This window comes from Pristis pectinata, chromosome 10, assembly GCF_009764475.1.
Source record: "Pristis pectinata isolate sPriPec2 chromosome 10, sPriPec2.1.pri, whole genome shotgun sequence".
In the NCBI taxonomy this organism is placed as follows: domain Eukaryota; kingdom Metazoa; phylum Chordata; class Chondrichthyes; order Rhinopristiformes; family Pristidae; genus Pristis; species Pristis pectinata.
Window position 1 is genome coordinate 41,563,699 of NC_067414.1, and position 11,092 is coordinate 41,574,790.

The 11,092-nt window shown below is 39.2% G+C and overlaps 1 protein-coding gene across 1 annotated transcript; it reads right to left on the reverse strand.

The window, feature by feature from the left end:
• Positions 1–1,381: 1,381 nt before the first annotated feature.
• LOC127575318 (calcium homeostasis modulator protein 4) lies at positions 1,382–10,841 on the reverse strand. Its single transcript, XM_052025115.1, has 2 exons — positions 10,231–10,841; positions 1,382–1,810 (listed from the first exon to the last, which is right to left on the reverse strand). The coding sequence occupies exons 1-2, from the start codon at positions 10,774–10,776 to the stop codon at positions 1,415–1,417; spliced, it is 942 nt and encodes a 313-aa protein (XP_051881075.1). The 5' UTR covers positions 10,777–10,841; the 3' UTR covers positions 1,382–1,414.
• Positions 10,842–11,092: the final 251 nt, after the last annotated feature.

The following is an 11,092-nucleotide window of genomic DNA, read 5'->3' on the forward strand; positions in this document are numbered from 1 at the left end:
TTAAATCTTGTATTTCATATATAATGTAAGATCCAATACCTTAAGATAAAGTTCAGCTGAATATATAGAACATTAAAATTGTTATTAAGTCAATAAGATCAGAGAATTGATTGCATGGCCCCAAAGACTGACGTGGGAGACGGGTCTCAACTGATGCATCAGTGGATGGGCTTCACTTGAATCAGACTGTGGCCAGTCTTAATAAATCAAATAACCTGGGCTGAAGATAAGACTTTAAACTTGATAGAAAGGAAATGATTTCTGAGGGGAGAATCATTGCAGGGGCTCCAGCTGTTCACAATCTTTATTAATAATTTGGATGGGAGGACCAGGTGTATTTCATTCTTGGTTGCTGATGATTCAAAGCTAGATGGCAGTGCTGGCTGTGAGGAGGATGCATAGAGACTTCAAAAGGATTTCAACTGGCTGAGTGAATGGATGGGGGCATACCAGATAAAATATAAAGTGGAAAAGTGTGAAGTGATCCATTTTGGTTAAAAAATGGAGTATATTTGAAATGAAATAGTGAGAGACTGAAAGGTGTTGGTGTTCAAAGGGACCTAGGTGTCACCATCTCAACATGTGTGAGTTGACCATTTGGGACAGGTGAGGAGAACATGCTTCATCCACAGGATAGTGAATCTTTGGAACACTATTCAAGAGGGAAATGGAAGCTCAGTTGCCTAGTACATTGAAGGCAGACTTTGAGTAAATTTTTGGATTTTAAGGGAATTGGGATGTGCAGTTAGTGCAGGAAAGTGATGTTGAGGTAAAAGATAAGCCATGATTTTATCATGTGGTGGGGCAAGCAAGGACCAAATGATCCATTCCCATTTCTTGTGTTGTTGCATTCAAATGCCAATGTAAAACTTCAAAATTGGCTTTCAGGAGCCAAAGGTTTTTAGTTGTCCAAGTGAAAATCCACATCATCTTGGCAGAAGTCCTGTAGAACAATGGATGCCAGGTCCTGTGCCCACGTCTCTGGGATAGGCTTGAGGGAGCAGGACAACTGCCTGTTGTTACAAAACAAAGGAGAGGAACTACAAGCAGGGATTTGGTAATCCAAGATCTGTTTTGTCCCAGTGCTCATTAGTACTCAAACAAAGGTCATGGCTTGGAACCCTCAAAAATGATTTTTTAAAATCATTGCACACAGCTCACTGACAAAGGTACCTCTTTTGCTTTCTAAACTAGGACTTGGAGCTTCCAAGAATAGTCAAATTAGATAGGTTTTTACTGACTTGCTGGTAGGACATAATACTCTAGGTTCACCCCAACCTGTCAAAGGACTCCTCCTTATGACCCCTTCTCCAGACCATGAATTTTAGTGGGACCTGTAGCAGAGTTCATAGGATGAAAAAGCTTGGTATAACTGCTGAGATTGAATTGACAAGAAAATGTCAACCTAAATTTATTATGCATCAACCACCACATCATCAACTGGAATAGAAATATGACTTGGAGTTGATTCTTCAGCCCAAGTATGCAGGAGGCTGTACTGACAGAAATCTTGCTCCACTTTAGTAAACATATCCAAGCCTGAGATCATTTTCCAGTCCTTCCTGGCAGGCAAGCAAATTTTCTTTACTTGTTTCTCTTCTGAAGTAAAGCCAAAGAACTTCTTGATGTGCTTCAAAGCATACAGTTGAGAATGTTTTTTAGATGTCTGTTGAAAAAGAGCATCTTCATTTTCTATGTACTGAGCCCAGTAGTTTAGGTGCAGAAAGCTGAGTGGAGAGCAGTATCTTGGAATGCAGACAGTCAGAAAACCAGCGACGATCACACAAGCTATCAAAATCCAACCAGCTACCTATGGAAAAAAGAACCAAATGTTGAAACCATTCAATTAATATGAAGGCATTCACGCTTAAATTTGTGGGCTGCTGGTATTTCTGCTAACAGAGATCTAATGCAATTGGATTCTAATGGAAAGTGCTATTATAAGGGTGCAAAAAGTCAAAGTGGAGTTTATTGTCATATGCACATGTATGCACAGGTGTAATGAAAAACTTGCAGCAGCATCACAGGCACATAGCATCATATAAGAAGCATTCACAAGAAAAACAAACACAATTTTTACAAGAGGGAACACAACAAAAAAAAAACAATGTCCATTTTAGTGCAAAGTGATCAAAGTGGTCATAGTGTTGCTAAACTGTAGTGATTAGGGTTTTGCCAGTTGGTTCAAGAACCAAATGGTTGAAGGGAAGTAGCTGTTCTTGAACCTGGTGGTGTGGGACTTCAGGTTTATGTACCTCCTACCCAATGGTAGCTGTGAAAAGATGGCATAGCCCATATGGTGGGGATCTTTGATGATAGATGTTGCCTTCTTGAGGCAGTCCCTCCAGTAGATAGTAGGAAAGGTGGGGAGGGATGTGCCTGTGATGTATTGGGCAGAGTCCACTACTCTTTGCAGCTTCTTATGTTCCTGTGCATTCGAATTGCTGTACCAGACCATGGTGCAACCAGTCAGGGCACTTTCAACAGTACATCTGTAGAAGTTTGTGAGACTGTTCGGTGACCAGCCAAACCTCCTTAACCTCCTAAGAAAGTAAAGGTGCTGGCAAGCTTTCATTGTGATTGCATCTATGTGCTGGGCCCAGGACAGGTCATCTGATATGTTAACGCCCAGGAATTTAAAGCTGCTGAGCCTCTCCACCGCCAATCCCGCAATGTAGACTGGTGCATGTTTGCCCTTCTTCCCCTTCCTGAACTCAACAACCAGCTCTTTAGTTTTGCTGACGTTGAGCGAGAGGTTGTTGTTGCAGCACCACTCAACCAGGTGTCCTATCTCGTTCTGGTAAGCTGATTCATCGCTACCTGTGATTTATCCAACAACAGTAGTATCATTGGCGAATTTGAAGGTGGCATTGTGTGGCTAAACAAAGCTCCAGTTACGTGTGTATAAAGAGTAGAGCAGGGGCTAAGCACGCAGCCTGTGTTGATGATCAGTGAAGAGCAGATGATACCAATCCTCACTGAGGTCTGCTGATGAGAAAGTCAAGTATCCAGTTGCAGAGGGAGGTACCAAGGCCCAACTTGGATGGGATGATTGTGTTGAATGCCAAGCTGGATGATTGATGTGATTATGTCTGATGAACACATTTTGGAGAGTAATTTTGACATTGCACAGGGGTGTAAAACGAGTGATAACAGGACATTTTCCCATTTTACATCACTCTTGGTTTTGTTTCCAAGATCTATGCCATTACAAGGAGAAGGTTCTAGTACCACCAGACATAAATTTACCTGTCTCTTCTTTAACCTTGTCTGATTACAAAGATTTTAATTTTAAAATAATTTTTGAGATGCAACTTTTCTATCTCATTCAGTAAATAATTCCACAAGGTCTCTTCACACTTATCTAAAATTCTGCAATGTTTTTTAGGCTTGAAAGAATTCAAAATGTTTGAATAGAAAGTATTGCCACAATGATTTGCCAGTTGATGATCAAAAAGTACACAACCTGCTCTCAAAGGGTAAATAGGAATTTATTCAGAATGAAATTAGAGTTCCTAGACCTTCCTGGGGAACAATCCAATTGTGCACACACAAGGCACCTGTAAACAGAGCAAAGAAATGAAAGATGAAGTATAATGAGGAGTAATATGAGGTTATTCACTCTAATAAGAGGATTAGAAAAGCTGAATATTATCTAACTGGTACGAGAATATTCAGTGTTGATATTCAGAGAGATCTGGGCCATCCACCTAGAAGAAACAAAGTTATCAAGTAGGTACCACAAGTAATTACAAAGGCAGAAATAAGTATGGAATACTAGAAGCACTCAGCAAATCATGCAGCGTCTGTCAAGAGAGGAACTGAGTTAACTTCCAGGTCAAGGACCTTTCATCAGAACTGAGGAAACTTAGAAACCAACCATCTTTTAATTTGGAAAGGAAGAGGAGAAGTTTAGTGGAGAGGACAAAAGGAATGTTTGTGTCAGGGATGGTGAAGGCTTGTTAATTCCAAATGATGTCTGGAGGTGTAACTATTCAAAAGTGAGTGAAAATAGAGAAAATGGAGGGGAAATAAAAACAAAAGGAGGGGGGTGGAAGTAATGGAACTGTAAGATGCAAACTGGAAGCACCAAACAGTGTAGATGTGGAAATCTGAAATAAAGCAAAGTGATCAAAATTCTCAGCAGATCAGACAGCATTTGTGGAGAGAGAAAGAGTTAATGTTTTGCTAATTAATTAAGTCAGCAAATGGAATATTAGTCCTTACTGAAAAAGGGATGGAGTCTGAAAGTCCTGCTACAAATGTGCAGGACTTTAGTGAGATCAGACCTAGACAACTCTAGAATTTTGATTATTTAAGAAAGTATATTCTTGATTTAGAGGTGATGCAGCAGAGATTCATTTAGTTAATGCCTGGGATGAGGGGTTTATTCAATGAAGGAAATTTAAATAGATTTTGTCTCTCTGGAGTTTCAAAGAATGAGAGGTGATCTTATTGAAACACGCATGATCCTGAGGAGTCTTGATCAAGTAGATTGTATGAATTTGTTTCTTGTTGGTGCACCTAGAACCAGGATATGAGAGTCAGTATAAAACATTGGCCGCTTAAGAGTGACATGAGGAAGAACTTCTTTTTCAAAATGTTTTGAACCTTGAATTCACAACCCCAGAGTGCTCTGGATGTTGAGTCAAAAATGGTGAGAATGGCCAAAATGATATTTGAAAGAGCATTCTGATGGTTTACTGCCCAAAACATGCACTAAAATGGGAACTATGCAGTTTCTCATGAAACTACACTCGAGAGGTTAGTGCAGCAGAGTGACACTGAGGTAAAAGATCAACCATGCTCTTATTGAATGGCAGAGCAGGCACAAAGGAGTGAATGACCTATGCCTGCTTTTTAAACAAATTTCTTATGTGGTCACGGAAATCGAAGTAGATGAAATCATCTCCACACTGACACAGGTTGACACTCTCTGATGCCAGGATAAGCACAAATTACAGAGCTCTGGCTGGCTACTTGGAACAAACCTTCTGTGAGGTTTAAAATGACCTTGACCTTGATGGACAGAGGCATGAGAAGGTTGAAGAATGTTGCATGATATCACAGTGTTGACAGATTTGAAAAAAATACTGGAGCCTGTAAATACATTGCTTATCAGAGAGGTCCAGGTGAAAATTGGTGTCCCTGGGAATAAGCTCTTGCTTGGTGGGAATGTCCTTTGCCTCCTGTGCTAAAATCTCTGATCCACCCTGAACGGTCAGATATGGCCATACTGTTGCTTCCAATAATGGATCTGTACCTGCAGCAGCACCACTGAGCCTCCCATTCAATTAATAGCAAAGCAGATAAATACTGGAGAAGGTACATTCTGTGGACTTAAACAGGGAATCAGGAGGCTAAAAAGGGCCATGAAATGCCTTTGGCGAGTTAGAACAAGGAAAATCGCAAGGCATTTTGTACGTACATTTCAAAACAAGAGGATAGCCAGGGACCACTCAAGGACAAAGGAGAGAATTTATTTCTGGAGCCAGAGGAAGTGGGCAAGGTACTAAATGAGTACTTTACATCAGTATTCACTAAGGAGAAGGACATGGAGGACTGCAAGATCAGGGAGGGGAATGTTGATATTCTAGGGCATGTTGATTTCAAGAAGGTGTTGAGGCTCTTGAAGATTTAAGGTGGATAAGTCCTCGGGGCCTGATAGGATCTATCCCAGGTTATTGAGAGAGGCAAGAGGGAGATTGCTGGGGTATTGACAGATCTTTGTAACCTCTTTAGCCACAGGCAAGGTCCTATAGGACTGGAGAATAGTCAATGTTGTTCCTCTGTTTCAGAAGAGCAATAGAGACAAACCAGCCTTACATCAATGGTAGCAAAATTACTGGAGAAGGTTCTTATGGATAGGATCTACTTACGTCTAAAAAAGCATGGACTTATTAGGGATAGTCAGCATGGCTTTGTGTGGGGCAGGTCATGTATTATAAACTTGATTGAGGAGGTGACAAAAATGATTGAGGATAGGGCAGTGAATGTTGTATACATGGACTTTAGAAAGTTTTCAATGTGCTCCCTCATTGTCAGCTGATACAGAAGATTAAGGCACATGGGGTCCATGGAGACTTGGTAGATTGGGTTCAAAATTGGCTTGGCCATACAGAAGACAGAAAATAGTGATGGAGGGGTGTTATTCTGAATGGAGGTCTGTTACCAGTGCTGTTTCACGAGGATCAATGCTGGGACCTCTTGTTTGTGATTATATATAAATGATTTGGACGGAAGTGTAGTTTGCCAATTACACTAAAATTGGTGGAATTGTAGATAGTGAGAAAGGTTGTCAAACAATTCAGCAGGATATAGACCAGCTGGAAATGTGGGCCGAGATATGGTAGTTAGCCAGAGTCTTTTTCACAGGATGGGAATGTCAAATACTAGAGGGCCTAACTTTAAGGTGAGAGGGGGAAAGTTTAAAGGAGATTTGTGATGCAAGTTCGTATACACAGAGAATGGTAGTTGCCTGGAACATGCTGCCAGGGGGAAGTAGTGGGAGCAGATACAATAGCAATGTTTAAGAGGAATTTAGACAGATGCAAGAATAAGCAGGGAATGGAGGGATATGGACCATGTGCAGGCAGATGGGATTAATTTAAATTGGCATCTGCACAGAAAGGCCTGTGCTGTACTCTTCTATGTTTTATGACAATGAAAGGTATTTGAGTAGCCTACAGTCAATTCTGAAACTGCCAAATCAGGTCTTCTGATGTCACCAGCATATCCCTATAAACAACAGGGGAAAAAAAATGACAAGTAGTAAGATACACTCCCAGTTGTGTTATGACTGCTCAATGTTCATCATAAATTGCTGTCAAAAGCTCCCATTTTATTGGTGAGGGTGAAGGTCTGTGTTGGGCAAATATTATGTGCACACCTGATAGCAGATAGATATCAGACATACTGGCACAAACAGCACTTGAAAGTAGCCGTTCTAATTTTCCCATGGGAACTATTCCGTTTGGATATGATTGCCAGAGTCATCTAACCCAAGTTCGATAGTTAAATGATCCAATTTTTGTACATTCGGTTTCTCAGTGATGATACAGTCAGGATGTAGAGCTGTTTAGCTTCAGAAACAAATATGCACAAAAAGCCTATGATCAGTCAGGTACCACTTAATGGTAGAACTTGAGTCTTTGAGTCAAAGTCCCACTCCACAAAATTGAGTGTGAACATTGGAGTGATACCTAGTCCACTCCTGAAGGACTGCTCCAACACATTTCAGACTCTACTTTAAACTGAGACACCCACCATTCCTTTTGCTTGGAATTAAAAGATTCAATGCAGTATTTGAAATTCTCCCTGGTGATTGACCCAATATTTAGCCCAAAGCGGCGTTGCTTAAACACTCATTACTCGGTTGTTCACTCATTTTTGTCTGTGTGCAAACTACCTGCAACATTTTTTTTTTAATTTCAGGATTGAACTTTGTGTTTTATCTTATCCAGCTCAGATTATCTCCTTCAGTCTGACTGAACTCTACGCAAGAAAATAATCATTATTTCTTTTGAAACTTGTAAATCTGACTCTACCTCCAATACTTACATTTCAACTCTACTTAATTTCTTGCAAAACAGTTTGGAAGTAAAATGGAAGGTGTAATTCTTTAGTAATAGGCAAGAGACCAAACCCAACCTTCCGTTAAATTTGAGGTCCAGGATGTGTGCTAAACTTAGAGGTTGCATGTTTTTCAGGCAACTCTTGCAATGTACTTCCTGATATTATTTCACTTTCAGAAACTTGAGTATATAAAAAAATTATTGAAACAAAACCATCTAATTAAAGCTTTCAATAAAAGTGTAAGATTGCTGAAAAGCCAGATCTGCATTTCTCAAAAGAAATAATCAAAATTTTCTTGTGTGAGATCAAAGACTGGAAGTAAATCTGAGCTGAATAAGATAGAGATACCATTTGGTCCCTGTAGTGCACAAACAATGGGCTTGACTGAATTTTCCATAGACTACATTAATGTGATTTTCTGCCCTTATTTGGCTGAGGGCATATTGTAAATGTGTATTCCCTCTGAAATGAATGGACTGATGTTTGTTATGGCCAGTGAACTCCTGACCAAGATTCATTCAGCACTGTCAGCTGGAAATGGAGATGAAATCCTTAATGATTTCTTTAGATACATTCTGCTGGTAGCAACACAGTGGCCATGCACCCTCCATACCCAAAGCGTAGCTGGGATCATAAGAACACAGGGAGTGTGACCTTTTTTGTTCCTCCATGGTCTTGCTGCCAAGTGTCTGTTTCTCCTACCTGAGAATATCTGGTTTAATTCTTGTATGTGAAACCTACCCTTCATAATAGGCATCCACTGGGTACACAAGAGACAAATTAGTCAAGCAAGTATTACATAATCGCTTTTACTCATTTACATTCCATTTAAAACTTTATATCTTCCAGTAAGCCCTGGAAGTTGCAAAGCAATGCTAAGGTAGCAAAGACCAAGCATCACACATCTCTGTGCTGGGGATTTATTCACTGAAGAAAACAGCACCAGACTGCTGAAAATCAGGTCAATCCAGTGCAGAGCAGTTATGTATGTATTTCCAGGTGCCTTTGTTCTGATGGGAAATCCATCGCCTCATCTTTCAGTAGTATTTTCTTTCTTTAATGCACTTTTTTCTGTCATAACTCCTCCCAATTACATCATTAGTAGTAAAACAAGCTAATGTCATCCCCAGTGTAATTTTTAACCTCACTGGTGTGAAAGCAATCAGTTAATTATTCACAGAACAACCAACTTGCATTTTCCCTAAGACTGTGCTGTTTAAAAGACCAACACTCAAATCGCATTCTTTGTTTTCACTAAGATCTGTGACCTGTGATCTCAAATACGATCTCACGTGTAACTTCATTGCCTTGCCTTTGGAAGTCAGGATCAAGGTCACATTCAGCTCCCTAGTCTCAGCATCATTCCAGGCTATTCTACTGATCTCTGCCACATCTTAAAGTCTGCTGCTCACTGTTACATTAGGAAGGCCATCAATCCTTACGCGTAATGAGAGGAGACCATCTGCTTCTAGCCCATGGTAGCAGGCATCTGCACATTGCTGCAAACTTCTTTAGACTGCTGTCGTGTTCTTAAAGAAACTTTCCTGTTTGTGAGCCTGGAAGGGTCTCTATGATCTCCTTTCACAAAGAAAATGCAGCCTGCAGGCACCTTTCTCCACTAATGTGTACAGTTTCTTCTAGCAGCCCCCTTCCCATCATTCCAACATCCACTATTCAGTAGCAACACACCACTATAGCTGGAGGGGTTTTGCTTGCCTTCTGGTTTAACCCTTTAAGAACTGGTTGCAAATATCACACCTGCTGAGCTTCATGCTGAGAACTTGGTCTTGTTCTTCATACAAGTTTCACACACAGTATTAAAAATTATTATGTGGAACAATTTCTATAACATTGTCTCTTTTCTCTTATCCATTTACAGCCAGCTGATTATTCTCTCAGTGTAAAGCAAAGGAAAATATTTCCAATAAAATGAAATCACAATCCAATGTATGATTATGGAGTTTCTATTATTCATCTGTGTCACCATACAGTAAACACATACTACAGGTATTCAGCTTTCATTTAAGGAAAGAATTTGCATTTAAGTAAAGTCTTTCACACTGATGTCAGGAACTACTAAAACATCTCCCAACTAGTTACCTCTGAAGCGTGACCACTGTAATGCAAGCAAATGCATAACAATTAATTTTTTCCTAGAATTTTTGACAACTGATTCTATATTTATCTTCCAATCAGAGTTAAATTTTGATCTGAAGAAATTCTTTCAGGTTTTATTTGAATTAATATTTTAAAATAGTGTTATAGGAGCACCCAAGGGAGCTCAGTGCTATTATTAGAGACAATTATTTAACTATACTTCCATTTACCTACACTTTCCTTGAGGAATACTGCAGTTTGTACTGAGTATAACACTTAGCAAGAATGAGATGCACAATTTAGCAAGTTAAGTGAATACTGAACTGTTCTTCTAAAGTAGATAGACATAATATGCAAATCACTGATCCATTGTTATCATTATAATGTATTAGTTATTTCATTTAGTAAATTTGCTAAACTTGGCAATTACAACTTGGATGAATAATCAGAAATATAGCTTTTACAAAAATATATTTTAAATGGAATGACATAGTGCAATTTTATTGCCTGGAATCAACATGTACAATGTGAAGCAAACAGTTGTTCAGCCTTACATACCTGTGACTGGAACAGAAGAATACGATTGCCTTCATCTCTTATTTCACTGATGTTTTTTATTTCCGTAATTTTCACCTTTGGACAGGGAAAGCGAGCAAGAATATCCTTCCGATCGTGAAGATTCATATTCTCAAAAACCTTCCAGTTATCAACTGATAAAAACTCACTCATGGCACACTTGTAGTACAAGCCATTCAGCAGAGTAACTGCTAGCCATGTCACTGGAGCAACTAAGGATGTTAAAGTTATGTTGACAAGGACATAGCAGATCAACTTGCAACTTTTATGCATCAACTCTGAGCCATGTCTTAAACTCATTATTAGTTTCCAGGTCAGATTATTAATGGAAAATCCAATAATTAGCAACACCAGGGCAGGAACTGTACTAAAAGCCAGCCCGTAGTATAGACTTATTGTTGGCTTGCATGGACAAGTGAAAGCAAAGAATGAAAATGCTTGCTGGCCAAGGATTGTTGCCAGAGAAACCAACGAAACTAGAATTGTTGACCGTTTGTTTTCAAAAAATGACATGAGTTTAGAAAACATTTTTATAAAAAATTGGCCTTCTTCATCCGAGACTACAAGATATACCACTGTACTGCCTTCAACTTAAGGATGAGTTTATAGAGTAGACCACATTAAATGCAAATAATGAATATGCAACATCATTTCCTTTGTTGTAATCTCATTACCATTTTGAAGTGTTTTATAATTTGTAGAGGATGGGAAACAAATTAGTTTGCCTTCATGCTTTTAGTATTTTATGTTTATTATCTGGTTACTGTTTTGACATTTTACTTTTGAATGGACTTAATTACTTACACTTTTACAATTCTTAATTCATGAATAATGCTGCTTCAAC